General features: G+C 47.8%; 1 protein-coding gene across 24 annotated transcripts in view; it reads left to right on the plus strand.

Annotated features, from left to right (window-relative positions):
• The window catches only part of EHMT1 (euchromatic histone lysine methyltransferase 1), a 107,353-nt gene that overhangs the window by 11,511 nt on the left and 77,231 nt on the right, over nt 1-18,611 (plus strand). For 2 of the 24 annotated variants that reach the window (XM_086858664.1, XM_086858705.1), the window contains exon 1: nt 8,274-8,374. The exons of 17 other annotated variants lie outside the window; for them this stretch is intronic. Coding sequence is in view for 1 of the 7 variants with exons in the window: in XM_086858661.1 (XP_086714787.1) it covers nt 8,872-8,964 (93 nt within the window). In the remaining 6 variants the exon portion in view is untranslated. Of the gene's footprint in view, nt 1-7,878; nt 8,375-8,530; nt 8,965-18,611 lie in introns of those variants that run through there. 5 more of the 24 variants (XM_086858680.1, XM_086858696.1, XM_086858711.1 and 2 more) reach the window with 5 other exon arrangements.

Consider the following 18,611-nt stretch of genomic DNA (forward strand, 5'->3'; position numbering starts at 1 on the left):
TTTCCCAAAGTTCAAAGGTCTGACTTGGTGTTGGAATGCTTTAACTGGAATTGTTGAAGAACTGCTGAATGTTAATTTTTAAATGTACAGATTATCTTCATTAGGTAAGAGATGGCGAGTTACATAATGGTCATTATTTTATTTGCTCTGGTTTTTGGCTTTATTCCTTGACATCAGGAATGACAATCAGGCCAGGCCTGATGAAGGGAATAGAAAACTTCTAGAAGCACTTTGTAAAGTATGAACTATTTGTGATCAAAGCCAGTGTGAGTGCAACTCTGAATGTCCAGCTCTCTTCTTTGGACTTGTGATAGCAGCCTCGGATTCACCTTGAAAATGGGACCTGTGATCTTTCATATGTTCTTATTTCGTTCTTAAATTAGGCTAATGCATCCTGTTCCAGCCGATGCAATTATTAACAAACCTGGGCAATTATGGCACCTATTGTACAGACATTCTGTGCTCCTTGCTAGGAAAAATACACTTTTAACAAACAAATCCACTTTGACAACCTGTCAAGGACTTTTCTAAAGCAAAATTGAAAGAATCACCTCAGTGACCTTTCTTTTTTGTGTGTTTTGTGTTTCTTTTTGTGTTTGGGTTTTTTACGTGGTCTTGCAAGAGCACAGCAGTTTCAGCTGGAGGTTCAGGCCTGGTTTCACAGCACAGGGGAGTGGAAGAAAGCAGGGATGGGATCACAAGGGCTGGATCTCCCCATCAGCATCCCTTGCCCTGCTGAGTCACAGTGCAGGATCCCAGGCTGCATCTGGCCTTGCAGAAACCCTTGGAAAAACTCTGCTCTCTTGGTTCAGCTGTTTTACTTTTTAATTTTTTTTTTGGTTTTTTTGGTTGGGTTTTTGTTTTTTTTTTGAATGAGAAAAAGCCCTGAATGTTTTGGCACAAATTCTCAATGCTTTCTTCTATTCCACGTGTGACAAACATATGTGGTTGCTCAGCCTGGGTAGGATCCACTCCCATCGTGGGCTGCCACCAGGAGTTCAAGGCAGATCTTAAATCCTTCTTAAACCTCCCTCTCCAGCAGATCAGCTTTGTTTGGCTCTGGGCACAGGAGTGGGAAGGAGTGTGCTCTGTTCAGTCCTAGAAGTTAAATTGCACGGAAAGAAGATCAGGCAGGATTGTTTTCTCACTGCATTATCAGAACTGTGTGAAGGTTTGGCCAGTGCAGGGTTGTGCTAACTGGAAATATCCCTGGGTGTCACATCAGCCAGGGAGGAAAGGCAGGAGGAAGGAGAGGGTTTCCTGCCTCTGCCAGGCATTCCCTGCTCCCTGGGTGTCTCAGCAGATTGTTCTTCCCTTGCTGCTGGGGGCTGAGGGACACAGGCCACCTCTGCAAGGGAATTCCCAGGAAAATGGGTAACTCAAAAATCACTCACGGGATCAGTCAGGCTGGAGGGGCCACAGTGGCTCATCAGGCCCATTTCTTTCTGTGGGAATACTCAAATCAGAATGGTTGTTAATCTCCATGTGAGTGAGTTTTCCCGAGATGAGTTTCAGAGCTCTGTAACCACTGCCATTTTCTGGGTGCTGTGTCTCCTCCCCTGAGCTCCCCAGCTGTGCTGTGGCCCTGGGCACATCTGTCCCTCCCCACAGGAGGCTGTATCTCCTCACTGCCTGCTGGGCTGGGCAGCCTCAGGGAGCAGCACTTAACATCTCTATCTTTTCTAGCTCATCCTCTGATGTGACAGCAGCAGCTTCTCCAAGGATGTGGTGCCCAAAAATCAGATTAAAACCCCTTTCCTTGCCCTGACAGCCCCCAGGGGTGTGATGAGGGATCTACCTGGGGTGTGGGTTGTTTATTCCATGGGGGAATAGCCCATGGTCCAGGGCAGACCCAAAGCAGGAGGAAGAGGAGCAGGGCTGTGCTGCTGAAGGCTCTGCTCTGCAATTACCCAGCGAGACCAGGCAGGTTTGGGACTCACAAACATGAATGCATCAGAGCAGTAATTACTGATTATTACAGTGATACAATTGCAGAGCATTCAGCACTGCAGGGAGAGCTGTTTGTGGTGACACAGTGGCACAGACACGGGGAGCAGGCTGCAGGTCCAGGCCCTGGCTGTGTGGGCAGGTGTGAGCCGTGCCTCCATCCAGGAATGCTGCCTTGGAACACTCTGTGGGTGGCTTGGATGGCTTGAACGTGGCTGCAGCTTTTGCTGGCAAAATTAGCCTTCCTAAGTGAAGTGAGCTGCTTCCATGGCATAAAGATCATTTTGGATGGGCTCCTGGGCTCCTCCCAGCTCTCCTCAGCTGAGCAGGAAGAAGCAGATGTGACGTGTTTCCCCCTCAGTTACAGGTTTTTATCCATTGGATTTGTAGAAATAATTGGCAGGATGATCATGGCAGCTCCTTTGCATGTTGAAAGCAATGACAATTGATGGAGATTGTGTTTGTATAATGTTGATACCCAGATTGAAGCTCTTTGTGGGAAGACTTGGGGCACAGCCCTGTTGGAGCAGCACATTCTGGCAGGAGAACATTTCTCTTGGTCTAACTTTGACCTGTCCTAACAGAGCTGTCATGTACAAAAATGCCTTTATCAGGGATGGCTAAAAAGATGCCAAAATTGTGGATGGACCAGTCTTCAGGAACTTGGACTAATTTACTTATTTTTTTTTCACATTATACAATTGCAGCATTTGTCATTCTGTCTGAGTTTTTGTATTTTTCTGTGGTTTTTTGTTTGAATGAGGAAGAAGCTGTTTTGGGATTGAGAAGCTGGGCTGGAGCACATCCCAGAGCTCTGCATGCCATGGGAAAGGTGCATTGCTGAGCAGAGCACAGAGGGGACAGAGATTCTCCCAGAGCTGTGAGCAGGCACCAGGAGGTGTCTGGGTGTGGATCCTGGGCTGCTTTGGAAGGTCACAGTCACAGCCATGGATACATCAGGGCCTTGGATAGAGTTGCAGAAAACTCTTTGGTTTTCCTCAGGTGTGGAGTCTCACACTTGGCCAGGCAGGCTCTGGTGCTGGCATCCTCAGCAGTTCATGTGAATTCTCCATCTCTGAATTTTAATCCAGAGGTGGGGTAAAGACTGTTCATCCTCTGCTGCTTGGTCTGGAACCTGTGCAGGTGGTCACAAGGAGGTGAGACTGGCTCTGAGCCTGGCTTTGAGCCTCACTTCCCTGGAGCTGGTCCTTCCTTTGCTCATTCTCATAATCCACCCTGAGCATTTTTGTGTCTTCATCACTTCACTGATGAAGAATTTGCTTAAGCTTTGAAAAACAATCCCTTTTTTTTTTTTGCTTTTATACTTCAAGCCAGACACCTCCAGGACTTCTGTCCCTCCCCAGCTCCAGGGGTGACAGTTCCAATCAGGGCACTCTCCACACATCTTGGGTGCAGTGTCCCTGTGCTGAACATGCCAGAAGGGACAAAGGGAATCCCTGAATCAATCTGCTTTGAGGATTATTTCCTAAAGCATCCATGTTCCTTACAGCAAAGGCTGCTCTGCTGAGCCCTGCAAGGTGCAGTGGGATCCCACTGTCTACCCAGCTCAGTCAGCTTCTGAAATGTCACCTAATTTGGATTTGTCCAGTGAGAGGAATTCTGGCCACGTCTCCTGCTGCAAGGACAACCTGCTGGACATGCAAGCAGGGATTTACTGTGCCTTTATAGGAAAAACATCTCCCTAATTCCTACCCCTGTGCACCAGTCAGCTGCGAGTGGCATCTTTGTGCTGGGCATGGGAGGATGGATCAGGGAGAGGAGCAGTGCTCTGCTCAGTCATGGGGCTCCCTGACATGGGGCTGAGCTGCTGGAAAACTTCCTGGGATGATCTGCTTGTGAAATGATCATTGTGCCCAGCAGAGGATGGGAGATGGCAGCTCCCTGCTCTAAGGGAGGTCTCCTGGTCCCATTTTCCATTGTTGCTGTCTCCTTGATCACATCCTCCATGAGGCTGTGGAGTCCTTTTGTTCTCTGCTCTACTTTCCAGCATTTTTGTTGCTCTAGCAACACTTCCAGCCCCAAAGCAGCGGGGTCCTGGTGCTAACACAATGCTGCATTTGAAAGAAGGAAGCAGAGCACGACAGGTGATCCCCAGCTTTTGTATGGAATGGCTGTGCCTTGAGATGGGAGGATGAATGGCAGGTTGTGATATCTTATTGTCTTGCAACTGGCATAAAAGGTGAGGAATAGTCTTGTGTTACTGCCACAGCTGTGGTTTGTGAAGTTGCTGTGTTATTTTCCTTGTGTGGAGCAGGACAGCAGCGGTTCCAGTGGGGATGTGGGAGCCAGGCCCATGGCAGGCAGCTCCCTTCTGGGCAAAATAAATAATGTTTTCCATGCTCAGCAAGTCCAGCAGCTTTGCAGGCTCTTCCCCAGAGCTGTGCTGCCACTGCACTGTCCTTCCAGTACGGATGCACCAACCTGCTGCTCATCTGCACATCTGGAGGGGGAAGGAGCAGAGTCCATATTTTATATCAGAAAACTGCAGGTATTGTGTGGAAACTTTTCCCCTGCAAAACTCAGGAGCCTCTGGTGCTCTGCAGTGCGGTTTGTGGGATCCTGTCAGCTGCTCTGACATTTTGTAGCTTCTCTCTAAACGGTGAGAGTGATACAGGAAGATGCATTTAACACTTTTTTTTTTGCTCCTGGGTGCTCTGCTCTGTCTTGCCACGGTGCTGCAGACAAGGCTGGCAGTGGAAAAGCCACCTGTAATTGCTCTGTGGGTAAGAAGAGAAGAAATCCTTTTAAGATGTTGGGCACAGCTTCCTGCTGGCCCAGGCACTGCTGGAAGAACCCGAGTGCACTGTGTGTAGAGGGAAGTGAAAACCTCAGTAGGCTCCTCAAGAAGTGCCACATACAGTTGAAATAATCCATTATCTGCTGCCTTTCACCCAACCTTCCCTCCCAGGCCACTGAAAAGTGTTAAAGACTGAGGATATTTAGAATGTATCCTCAGGTACCTGAATTTTGTGGCAAATGGAGTATGAAGATGGAGTACCAGCTATGGGATTGATATTGTTTCCAGTGAGTCACCGTTTTTATTTAAATATTAGGTTCAAAATCCTGGTTTTTTTCAAGCTGCTATGATTGCAGATACTGATTTGGTCATCATTATACAAACATTTCCCTTCCTGGGACCTATGGTAGGATATTCCTAAGTCATTCCTTTTCCTCTCTTGGGTACTTTGCACTTTTTGGGCCCCCTGGCAGCCAGCCTTGATGGAATCACTGTGGTGTGGTGGTGGAGCTGCCCCAAACCTGATGATTCTGGGACACTTCTGTTGCACTGAAAGCTTCACAAGCTCCAAGGGGCTTGGATTTACAGTGCTTGGGCAGCTTTTGGGTGCCTTGGTTGCATCTTCCTGTGCCCCTGGTGAAGACAGGCCACCACCCTCCACCAGCAGCACCAGCAGGATTATTGAGTGTTGCAGCTCTTTGGCTGCTTTTGGGCTGTTTCCATGACTTGTGCAAGAACCCATGGGCAAACAGGGAAGTTTCTAGAGTCTCCAGAACTGGATGGAAGGTTGTGTTTGCCCTTGCAATGACAGATAGATATTTAGATATTTAAATATTTAGATATTTAGATGGATGGATAGATGGATAGACGGATAGATGGATGGATGGATGGATGGATGGATGGATGGATAGATAGATAGATAGATAGATAGATAGATAGATAGATAGATAGATATTGGCATTGCACTGTGCTGGCATTCCAGCTGCGTGCTCAGTCTCCTGCAAATTAATTAGGCAATTTTCGTCTCTTTTCATATAAATGAGCCTGTAAAGGGAGTCTGCACTGAGTGCATCAAATGCCTCCATGAGTTTTCAGCTGGTTTTCTTTGTTGTGCTGTTGGCACCGCTGGGTTTAAAGTGTTGCCTGTGGGTCACACTGAAATGCTCAAAAGGAGCCTTTGGCTCATGGGCTTGTATCATGTTTAGACCATGAAAAAGCGAGGAAGAGCATTTCCTGGGATGAAATGATTAATTGTACACTCAAGGTGCAGAGGTCACAGCAGGGGGATAAGAGAGGTGCCATTAATTTGCTGTCTTGTTGGTGTTAAACATGTTTTTGTTGGGGTTTGAGGCTCCTGGTGAGCAGCAAGGTGTGTCCCAGGGGTTGGGGAGTGTTTTGGGAAGGCTGCTTTTCCCCTACGAGTCATTGTTTGAAGGAGAAGGGTTTTACTTCCTCTTCTCCCTCTCATCATCTTCACCCAGCTGCCACTCATGCTACTCCTGAGAGATGAGGAGTGTGAGGGGTGGATTTCAGCACATCACCTTCTATCTCCTGTGCTGTAAATTAGTGATAGCCACCACACTGTTCTGCAGGAATCCCCCTGACCTGGCTGCTCTTCCAGCCAGTTTGAAGGCTGGGTGGGTTTTTAAATGATGATATTTTAAAATTTGAGAACAGCTTTGATTTATTGACCTGCTGCCTCCACAAATCGAGCTGTCTGGGCTGGCATCTGCAGATAAGAGGCTGTCAAGTAATTGCTTATTATTGACTGATTGCCAGCTTGGGCTGTTTGCTTGCAGAAGAATCAATAGTAGTCAATCTTCAAAGTCTAAACTCTCAGGGAGTGTGACTGGTTTCCAAATTAAGAATGACAGGTCAGGATAACTCCAGAGTTGCTATCCCACCTTCACGCGTGGGTGCGATCCTGCCCTGGAGGAGGAAGCACGGGACATGATCTTCCTCCATCCAGGCTTTTTTCACATCTGCCTTCTCCAAAGTCTGGGGTTTTCTTTGTAGGGGTTCTCAGGGTCAGATCCCACCTGGCTCCAGGCTCAGCAGCACCTGAGATCCGTGGGAGGTGAGGGCAGGATGAGGTGCAGCCATCAGTCATTGAAGTCCCCAAAGGATGGAGCGGGGAGGGGTGGCTGAGCAGCCTGTGCTCTGACACATCCAAACCAACCAGTTTGGATGCTTTATAAATAAAACAAAGCCTCTATTTTAATGCATGGTAACAGAGATTCCCTTTCTGGGGGTGATTCTATTTAGGTGGCAACAGAGCAAAATATCCAGTGTCACCATAGGTTTTATCATTTCTTTTGGGGACGGTCGCTATGGTGAGTGTGCATTGTCAAACGCAGCCATATCCCTTCTTTAACACTCTCCTGACATCCTGCCTTGTTGTGGATTCACTTGTAGGGCTTAAAACATTAAAGGGGATTCATGGTATCAAAGACACTCAAGACTTTTCAAAAAATAAATCCATGTTTAGGTGGTTGCAATGGCCAGGGCGCTGCATTTGGGAAGTGATCTCTGAGCTTGGGCTGCAGCCCCTCTGGGTTTTTTCTGCCTGGGCTCAGAGGTTGTGATTTTCCCTGGACTCAGGGGTTGCAGTCTGGTCTCTGTGTATCCTAGACTCAAGCTGGGTTTAAAACTTGAAATAAGAGCCTTTGGGGGGAGGGGGAGGCTTGGATCTCTTTCAACTACAAAGAGCAATTAAGCAACAGGACATAAAATAGATAAATGGGAAGGGCAGAACCCTGGAATACGAGAAGATGAAAATGGAAGAAACTATTTCTGCAGTGTATTTGTCCTTAATTTTTGAGCTTTATTTTCACCAGGAAGGCTTTGAATTGAGGTACATCATTTGAGATGAGGGAGAAATATCTCAAACAGAGCAGTTTAATCTACAGTGGTCTAGGAGAGAATGGACAAGATTACTTGAACAGCCTTGTTTAGATACTGGATTTGTTGTCTACCAGCAAATCCTCATTTGCATGGGTCCTTAATCTGTGGAGTTAAATGTGTCTCAGGATCTGTTACCAACTGTGATGCAGAGTTGAGAACTAGATTTTTAAAGCTGTTCCTTTTTTATGTGAATGTTCCCCCTCCCCTCCCCCCTCCCCGCACCCCAAATTATCTTCCTGATTTTTATTTTTTTTTTCTGAAAAGCAAAGATGAGCCAACAAGTGATGCAAAAGGAAAAAAAAAAAATAAAATCTGCCAGCGAGAAGAAGTTATTTTTGACTCCAGATTCAGTGGATGAACCGTCCACCAGGCTGTAGAGAAAAGCCAAGGTCAGACATTTCAAAGGAGTGTCGCAGGGAAACCACCGCCCCCCTCCTTCCCGCGAGGGGCCATGGACGTCAAATCTCTCAACCTCCTTGGAGCTGGAGGCTTGGGCAGAGATCCTTTGTGGAGCCCTGGGAAGGGCTTTAGCCCTTGGTTTGGGGGCTGCTGGCTCTGCCTGGAGCCCTGAAATGGCATTTCCTCATGTGTGCAGCAGCCCTCACTCATGAAATGGATGCAAGTGCTGAAAAAGCTCCCGCGTGAGCATGCTCACTGGAAGATTAATCCTTTAGAGGGAGTTGGAGAGTTAAGCTACTGTAATTTCTCTGCAGTTGGCTGCAGTAAACAACTGCTCTAAAGACACGAGGAAAAAAATTGACGGAGGTATATGGCATTAATGTACATATCTTTTTGTGTTTCTCCTTTCAGGTTGAGGGTTTGAGAAAGGTTTTTTTTTTTTCTCTGAGAGCCGGGGAAGAGGGAGCTGTGTAATGATTTTATGGGTGACCTTCAATGTTGTGGTTTCTTTTTTTCCTCCAGGCCAAAGTAATCCTATTTCCGTGCAAGGCCACACTGAGGCTCGGGCTGACTTTCTAGAGCTGGGGTAGAGCACCAGGGTGGCTTCGTGTTGAGTTAAATGATTAGAGGAGGTGAGGCCTTGCTGCTCGTTGAGCTGTGTTGGCAGAAGGGAGCTGGAAACACCTCGTCCTGTTCAGTTGTGAGCAGAACCCAGTGGGACTCGATCTATCATGCTTCTGTTGGGAGGAAAATGTGTGACAGGATTAGCTTTGCCTACAGAAGAATAGTCTTTTGCTTTTGATTATTACTATTATTTTGCTCCCCCTCCTCCCCATGCCTGAGGAGCTGCAATCCCGTGTCAGATGGGGGAAGGAAAACAATCCTTGAGCTATTTTGGCTTTGCTTTGAAGGCTGATGACTCTCGGCGTGTTGAGGAGGGATGCCTTGGCAGCCAGGTAAGTGTTGCAGGCACAGGGATTGTGTCAAGGTGAAACTGAGCCCCTTCCTCCCCAGTTCCTGCTTTGTGGGGGCATCCCGGAGGAAGGGGAACCTCGGATGGCTCCTAATGAGCCAAGAGTGTTTTCTCTACTCGCCTCCAGAAGCGTGGGTGAAGGAGGATGTGATTTACCCTCCCTGGTGCTTTGTATCAGCTTCCTCTGAGCCATGGAGGGCCAACCTGGGGCTGCCAGGACGTCGAGCAGAGATGCCTGGGTGGCTTGATTTTTGTCAGGCTGCTGGAGGCGGGAGAGGCAGCGCTCCCTGACCACGGCTCGTGGCTTTACCTCTTACAAGCATCTCTGTAAATCCTTGGGGATGGCGAGGAAATGGAGGTGATCTGTCAGCAGAACGCGGGGGGCGGGGAAGGGCATTGTTCTGTTCTGTACCTGACTGGGGTGAATGGGAGCTGGAGGGGCTGGAGGTCACCCCTGGGCAGTCCCCCAGGGCTGAGCGAGGCTGTGAGGAGGGCACAGCCTTCCTTCCATGAGGAGGGAATAATCCGGGGTGCAACTGCAAATCCCGCCGCCGCCCGCTGGGAAATTTACGTCCAACGGCTTTTATCAGAAAATGGCTTCACGTTTCCTTGGAGTGGTGTGAAGAAGGGAATAATAATTCAATAATTTAGCAAATGTCAGTGGCTCCCACTAGGTTTGTCCTGAGGTTGCTGTCAGCTTCCATGTGGTACCCAGGTGGATTCTAACACTGCTGGATGAGTTCAGAAGGGCAATTCTATTACAGACTTGGCTGAGCTCGAGATGCTGCGGATTTGAAGAAAATTTTGCCACCCCAAAGTTGAGGATTTTTTTTGCTTAGTCCTTCCTTTTCCCCTCCTTTCCAGAAGCTCTGGCTAGCACAGACTGTCTGTTCTGTGGATGGTTTTAGGGAACATTGGTGGCTGTGTGCGTAGGGGGAATAATTAGCTACCAAATGCAAATAGATTGTTTCTTGCTGTTTCAAAATCATTGTAATTTCTATTGATGATGGGTTAATTATAACTTCATTTTGATGGGCGTGAGGGAAATGATAGAGATATAGCAATATAAATCTATATAGGGAAGGATGTTGTTGTCAGAATATTGTTTTGGAGATGATTGTGAGAACAAAGACTCGTGTTGTGGAGGACCATGGTTGTGTCAGGGTTCTGTGGTGCTGCTTGTTTCTCACTGGTGGATGAGTGTTTTTCACATTTTTAACTGATGCCAGCGACGTATCTGTCACCATGACAAAGGGTTTTAGTTCAGAGGAAAATGATCAAATTCTATTTAAAAGCCCCTTTGGTGGAAAATTGGGAAATGGTTTTTTTTGGAGAAGGAAAGTTGAAAGCAAGAAAGTTAAAGGAAACAATAAAAAGCTGTGATCAGGGTACAACAAAAATGCATTTTCAGGCTGAGGTGTGTAGGTGGGGGCTGCTTTACCAGTGCAGGGCCCAAGGTCCAGTGACACCAGGACTGGTCCTTGGTCTGGAACGAGGTGCTGGGCCCTGGCTGTGCCCCAGTGCAGGTCATTGCTGTCCTTCCCTTTTCCAGAGGGTGACTCTGGGGAGCCTGGATCCATCATCTCATTCTTTGTTTTACCCTCACTGGGAAGTGTAATCAGGTTCATCCCTGAAATGGGTTGGACCAGCTTTAAACCTTTTCCTCCTGTTTCCAGTCCCAGGATGGGGGAAAGGCTCAGCAAAGGGACAAAGATCACACTCTCTGTAGTTTCGTGGGTTTTGGGTCAAAGTCAGAGGATAAAACCCTCCCCCTCTTCTTATTTTAGAGTAAAATGGGGGAAATGAGCTATTTCCAGTGGCTGAGGAGAGTCCCCAGCACAGAGCACCGTGCTTCAACCTTACCAAGCCTTTGGTGTTCTGGGGACTTGGTGCCTCTGGATCAGAGCAGCTTTTGGGAGAGCCTCATCCCACAGCAGCTTCCCTCCTGTGCAGGGCTCCCCTCTTCCAGGGAGACATTCAGCTCCTCTCCAGCAAGCTCTGGAACTGATCAATCTGGAAGGAAAAAAGTAGCTACAACCAAATCTAATTTCATTTTGTGGGTTTGAGCTCTCAGAGGAGTTCTGCAGGTCCCTGCTGGGTGTTCCCATGGAGTGGGCACCTCTTCTCTCCTTGCAAACCCTGAGCACTCTGGTGTGGCTGAGCTGAGCTGAGGGAGGTTCTTCCTCCCATGGAACTGTGTCCAGTGCCTGCTGCAGGGTGTGGGATGTGCAGGACAGGGACTCCTGGATGCTTTCTTTGAGGTGGGTGACTTGGACTTTGCAGGAGGATTCATTGCTTGAATTTGCACATTCCTGTCTTTAGATTTGTGTGAAAAACTCTGCCTGTCTGGCCAGGTACCAGCACAGCTTTGTTCAGTGGAGGAACTGAAACCTGAATTTTGGTATCATATCAGCCCAGGACTGTATTCAAAGCAGAAAGAACAAGATGGAACCGAATCCTACAGGTGTATCTAAGAAAACCTCATGCAACTTTGGCACTCCCAGGGAGGAGGAAGGAACTCTGCTGGATGTACATGGCATGCAAGTCCCAGTCTTTGATAATCAAATGGTGACCACTTCAAAGCCTGGTGGCTTTGCTTCTCTCCCCTCTAACTGCTTCAGCCAACCTGGACTCAACTGGCAATGCCTTTAAGAGCAGATATTATGACAGGAGCCTTGTAATTATTTGCTGTGGTGAATCCTTTCTGTGGTGACGCTGTGTGGAAGGGTTCACTGTCACGCACAGCATTTCTCCACCTCCAGAGGAGTTTTATCTCCTGCCTTCCTGGTCGTTTTGAAATCCATTTTATGGCTGAATTTTGGCTTTCTTAACACCCTGGGCTCATTCCTTGCTGCTGCAGCCTTGTTTTGTGTCCTTTGGCAGTGCTGTCCCCCTGCCCTGAGTGAAGCAGGGAAGGGTTTTGGGGCATCCCATGCTCCATGGTGCTGGTGGAGCCCTGCATGGAGAGAGCACCTGAGGAAGCCTGGAAGCGCCAGCTGGCAATGGGGACTCCTTACCCCCCTTTTCCCTGAGGATTAGTGAGTGAAGTCACAGCCACAGGGGAAGGAGCTGTGATTTTTAACCCAGATGTGGAATTATAGACTAACTCCATTCCCATGGTGGATGGGGTTTAATGGATCGGCCAGCACAGAGGACATCCAGGGTTCTGAGGGTGAGAGGAGCATCATGCTGGGAAAAATATGGTTGTGGGAAGGGGAAGATGGAAGAAAAATCCTGCTTTAAGGACCTGCAGGGGAGAAGTGGAGTTAAACAGCTGGGAGAGAACAGAAACACAGGAGACAGGGCTGTAGGGAGAGGGATGGGATGGATGGATGATGGATGGATGGATGGATGGATGGATGGATGAGGTTTGAAGGTGGTGGTGAAGTGATTTGATGGCTCCTAAAAACCCAAAAAGGCAGAAAAGGGGAGAGGAAACAAACTGCAGGTGATTCTTCAGGCTCTGTCTGGTCTGTGACCTACTTGCTGCCACAGTGCTCTGCAGCTGGAGGAGAAACAGCAGATGGCTGTTCCCTGTGGGAGGCACAGGGTGCTGGGATGTGCAGGAGCTCTCCCAGTGGTGCTTTCTTCAGCTGCTGGGATGTGCCCGTGCCAGGACTCTTGGAGTTTGTGACTGGAGGAAGGACAAGGAGAGTTTGAGCCATTTCCTGCTGGAGGGAGAGTGCTGGATCCTGGAACCAGATCAGATTTGTGAGCTGCCATAAACACATGGGCTCCTGGATGCAGGAGGTGCTTCCCCTGGGGATGTGGAGCACTGGAGAAATGTCCTGTGTGGACACACAGACTCCCTGGGAGATCCAGGGGGGATCACCAGATCCCTGGACAGTGGGGATCATTCACCCCCCACCTCCTTTCCATTCCAAACTGGAAATCTGCATTCTCCTGCTTCTGCTCCTTCAGGAGCCCCCACTACCCTGATCATTCTTAATCTTGTGTTATTTTCCAGATGATCAATTTGATTTCTCAGTACTTCTACAGTCCTTAGTGTTCCTGGGAATCTGTGCCTCCAGCAGTTAGCTCTGTTTCTTTTTGAGGCTGTAGCAACTTTGAATCACAGTTTCCATCCTATTTTTATAACTCATTCTGTTTATTAGAGGAGTCCTCCAGATATAACTACAGTTTTTACCAAGATTCCCCAATTTCTTCTCAGTAAACAATTTAATCTCTTGCTAGTATGAACTTGAAGGCTCTCCTCTTCCATTTGTTCCCTGCTCCCTCTGGGGTTTGGGAGTGAAACACCTTTAATTTAATTCATGGATTTAGATGTACATGCACAAAGGCTGGTGTCCAATAGTGGCTGCTTCAGATTTACCTCTGGTCCAGATGAGATTGGGAAGTGGCCTCTGTTTCTTTCTGGGGGGCTGTTCTGATTTGCAGTATTAAATAAATATATAAAGTGTCTCTGAGAGTGAAATGCCAGCCTTCCTCCTGCTGAAGGCATAGAGGCAGTGATTTGTGAGTCAGCAGTCCAAGGTTAACTCCAAAACTTCTGCGCTTCCCTTGCAACTGCCATGCCAGGAAATCATTTCTTTGGAAAGGAAAATGAAAGAAACCTGTCCTCTGTTTCTCAGAAGTTGTGAATTGTGCTCTTGTTTAAGCTGATTATTTTATTTATTCCAATAATCCTCTCTTCCAGAATAAAGGAAAATTAATTGTCTTCCTATTTCCATAATGGTTTGCCCTTCAGACAGTTGCCAGGCAAAGTGCTTAAAACTGAAATGAAAAGATGGTGAATGCTTAAAATCACTGAGCCACTGTTAGGAACATGTTTGTATTTAATAGGGTGGTATCACACAGTCCCAGAGTGTTATTTGCTCTGGGTTCTGTAGGATTAGGAGGGGTTCTTTTCTTTGCTTCTGCATTTGAAGATGGGGTCAAGCCTGCTGTGGTAGATAGTGCAAGTCTTAGGTAGGATTTCTGTAGAGAGATGGGCTGCCTGCAGCTGAGACCCTAAAATTATCCAGCATTAATGGGGAGAGTTGTCATTGGGCTTGGTTGTGTTTGTCTGCAGGGACAGTGCCTGGAGATGGGCAAGGACTCCTTCCTTACAGGTGTGATGGGACAAGATTTTCCCTGCTGGAGTTTTTCACTGACACCTACCTGGATCTTGGTTATTTTTAACTTTGTCTGGCTAAAAAAAAAAAAAAGTTACCTGATTATTATGGGAAAATGCTGGAATGTTTCCTTAAAAGGCTCCAGAGTGATGCAACATTCAGTGATGAATCTCAGAGCTAAATGAGTGCCTTGGTGGGTGCATTGGTTGGGGAAGGGAGTTCTGTGTTTTATCACCCAACACATTTATTTTTCATCCCAGGGCTGCTCTGGGGAAGGTGGTGTGGGAGCACTGACAGAGTTCCAGCTCCAGGTCAGCATCAGGGCTTTGCTTTCCTGTTTTACCCCAGCAAGCTTTGGGAAATAGGTAAAAACCTGGAGCTGGGGATGGTTGTGCTTCCAGTGGGGGTTTGCCCTGAGGGTGGGTGAAGAGAAAAGCCCAGTGTGATAAATGAGAGCCTTGTGCAGCCACCAGGGTTTGTTGCCCAGTCATTGATGTCCCCTCAAGCACATCCAGGCACAGGGACAGTGGAGTTCATCTCCTGTGTATCCAGGGAGAAGCTGCTGGCAGCAGCCACGCCTGGATGAGCCCTGGCTCATTCCTCCCCTCGCGGCACGAGGCAGCTCCGGTGTTGTGTGTCCACACGAGAAACCACGTGGGAATAAATCCATGTTTCCCTCTCCCCTTTTGTGAAATTGCTCTGAAGGAGCAGAATGTAATCCATCCCAGAAGAGAGGAGGGCAGGAGTTAATTCATTTTCATGATCTCTCCATAGCACTTACTCCAGCTAGCAGTGAATTGTGCTTGGCCACCTCCTGATCTCATGAGGGACCCAGAGGGAGAAGGCTGGGCAGGAAGGACCCGTGGCCCCTGGGTATTTGTGTTAGCTGAGGAGCACATGAGATCATCTGCTGAATTTCCAGCCACTTCTGAGCTGCCATCCCAAGCAGGAGAACAACAGGGGCATCTCAGCAGCCCCCAGCTCCAGGAGACAGCTATAGCTCATCACCTGAGTGTCCCTGAGCACAGAGAGCCTCTCCTGCTTAGAGGGAGCTTAGGGAATATAAAACCAGGTGTGTGAACAACCTGCCCAGGTCTCAGCTGCTCTGCCCTGCATGCAGCAATCTTTTATTTTCCTTTAAACATCATATACCCGGCAGGGGAATTCATTAACGCCAGTCCCCACAGACTTTGATTTCAAATCACTCTCCCTCCTCTTAGTAGGTGAGATCTCTCTCCTCTCCCTGTTCAGACATCTTGGGAAGGTGTAGGTGTGGGCTGCAGCAGAAACCTGCCCAGATTTGTTCATTCTGTAGCTGACAGGGATTGCTTTTCCTTGCTGTTGGTGCCTTTGGCTCGTGCATGGGATGGAAGACGTTATCCCAGACCGGCCAGCTCCTGTCTGGCAAAAGCTGCTGTTGATTTCAGTATTTTCAGCTCAATCTTTTCAATCCCAGATGGAGCTGTATTTCCAGCTAGTGCACACCCATACAGTTCATTGAGGGAGGTGAAAATGCTCCATTTTTTACAGCAGCCATGGCCCTGCTCGTGGGCAGTGTCAGCTCCCTGGGCACGACGCGGGGAGAGGAGCCTGGAGGTATCAGTCACGCACTCGTGGAGAACAGCTCTGTGCTTGCTGCTGTGGCTGCCACGAGGGCTTCTGAAATGGCAAAGGTTGTGAAATCGTGGCAGGAAAAACCAGAAGCCAGAGCTGAGCCAGAGGAGGAGCTGCCCCTTCTTACAGCATGGCCAGGACTGGAAAAATGAGCGTTCATGGCTTTATTTTTGCATGAGCCCTTCCCTGTGCTGCAGGCATTCCATGTGCCATGTGCCTGTAGGCATCTTTCAAATGGCAGGAGTTGAGCACCTGTAGCCTTTGCTCCTGCTCTTGGATGGCTCTGTGCAGCAGGAGCTGTGTTTGGGACCTGTGTTTGGGGCCTGTGTTTGGGACCTGTGTTTGGGATCTGTGTTTGGGACCTGTGTTTGGGATCTGTGTTTGGGGCTGTTACAGCTCCCAGGAGACAAAACAGCTTTTGAAAATCTTTTATCTAGTCCCCACCACAGTACTGATAATCTTGTCCTTTTGTCTCCTGCTCCTCCCTGAGAGAGTTTTTGCCTTTTCTGGATCTCATCCTGATCTCTTTCCTGCAGAATTAAATCCTGGCCTGGTGCTGAACTGAGTTGCTGCATTGTCTGTGGCTGTGCAGGGAGGGGAGGAGCTGGTTAATGTTAAACATTTTGGCCAAGGGCACCAAGGCTGCCTTTCCCTGAGTCCTGTCTAGCTGAAGGAGGAGAAGTAAATCATATTTGGGCATTGTAAAGCATTGGAAGGAGCTTCCCAGGGCAGTGGTGGAGTCACCATCCCTGTGAGTGTTCAAAACCCACGTGGATGTGGCACTTGGGGACACGGATTAATGGTGAACATGGGGGTGGTTGGACTCGATGATCTTGGAGGTGTTTTCCAGCTTTAAGGATTCTGTGATTTTTCTCTGGGTCCTGTGGTTAGGATTGATTATTGCACAGCATTTCCATCGTGCTGTGCCCTCAGCACATCAGGGCAGGTGGGATGAAGGGGCTGATGGATGCCCACCAGGAGCCCGTGAATCAACCTTTAACACTGGCAGCATCACAGCAGGTTCTGGTTTCCATCCTCTGCAGCTCATGGACAAGGAAATCACACAATCCCAGACTGGTTTGGATTGGAAGGGACCTTCAAACTCATCCAGTCCCTCCTCTGCCATGTTTAGGGACATTTTCCACCATCCGAGGCTGCTCCAGTCCCTGTCCCTTGCCTTGGACACTTCCAGGGATCCAGAGACAGCCACAGCTGCTCTGGGCACCTGTGCCAGGACCCTTTTTGGCACCTTTGCTGTTATCCCATGGTGACAGCTCCATCCTGGTCCTGTGGGGGACTTCAGGAGGAGAGAAATTCACAATGTAGGCTGTGAATTATTATCTGTATTAAAAAATACAGTTTTTTCTCCAAGTTTTGTAAGGTCATTCCTGTTGTTCGCTCTGAATGCTCTTTGTGCCTCTTCCTGCCTGTGGTTTCCTTTATCTCCTCGCACCTGTGATGTCACAGCGCTGAGCATGAGCTTTAAATATAAAATCTGAGCCATCTGGAAGGTCTGGGACTGGGGGTGGGGAGGAAGGGGAGGAGTTCCTTCCAAAAATCTGGTTAAAAATCAAACTGCTGGATTTTGAGTGGCATTCAGTCGTGGCTGCTTCTCTCTGTTTATTTTTCCTTGGGATTTGGAAACTCACACAGGGCCTGGATGCTGCAGTAGGAGATGGACACCTAAATTTGTGGTGTTTGCTGTTGAGCCTTTCTTTAGAGAGAAAACTGGAGCAATATATTTATACATACATTTTATACATCAAATTGACTGAGCAAACTCTTCTTACCAAGTCACTGCTGCATTTGGAAGCAGGTGGAAGAGTTGCCATGGCTGCAGTGATGGTTTTTGGGCCTTTTTGAGGTTTTCAGGGCTGAAAAAGGGAAAAGAAAAATAAATAAAAAATAAAAAAAAGAGATGATTTAGGTTTAGAGAAACACTACCAACAAACCCCCCCCCAAAACAAACAAATCTTTATCACATTTCCAATCTTCCATCTCCCCCCAGTTCCAAATGTGCTTTTTAAAGAGTTACAAATGCTTGTTGGCATAGAAACTGCAGAATGGAAGTGAAGCATGCAAATGTAAAAGGAGCCATTCTGCTGAGCAACATGGCCTGAGCCTCTGCAAAGCTGACTGAAATCTTTTACGAGGCCAAGAAAATTGTCCAGATGTTGCTTGAATTATAATGGCACTAAATATTTCAGTTTTTTTTTTCAATTTACATAAATCCAAAGCGGCTTGAAATGTAGGGAATGCAGCTCCATTACCAGTGGGCTTTCTTTTCTTATGAAAGAATTTGTAGTCCAAAAATATTGCTAAAATGTGTTTGGCTCCGAGTAGTGCCAAATCCTCATTAAAACATGTGGATATTTCTGTGGTTTAATCTGTTAGAAATGCATTCAGGATCCAGTTATGTTAAATTAAGCAACAATATTGGCCTGGATGTTGTTTGAAATATTAAATGTGGCAGTCGGAACACCAAGCAAAATGTTTGCACATTTTAATCGTTCGAGGAGCAAATTTTTTTTTTAAAATTTTTTTTTTTTATTCCAAGGAATGATCAAGAGTGCTTAAAAACTGTCCCTGCTCTCCTCAAGCTGCTTCCTTGCCCTTTCCAGGTCCGTGCCATCCTGGTTCCTCCATCCCACCGTGGGATGGGGATGGATTTGTGTTGTGCCAGGAGGATGCTGCTCCCTTTGAGCATCCTCCTCACCCCCTTCCATGCTGTAGGCCACCAAAATCCTTGTTGGGAATGTAAATAAACCATCCTGGCCAGAGGGATTTGTCACCCCAAACTTGCCCTAGGAGGTTTTTCCTGCTGATGTTTTGCTCTGTTGGGGTTTCCTGAAGATTTCCTGGGACAAAAGACCTCTGAACTCACCTGGCTGGTTTATCCCAGGGCTGCAGGATGGAGCCTCTGTGCTGTAAAATGCTGTGG

Source organism: Cyanistes caeruleus, chromosome 20, assembly GCF_971803275.1.
Source record: "Cyanistes caeruleus chromosome 20, bCyaCae1.hap1.1, whole genome shotgun sequence".
Classification (NCBI taxonomy): domain Eukaryota; kingdom Metazoa; phylum Chordata; class Aves; order Passeriformes; family Paridae; genus Cyanistes; species Cyanistes caeruleus.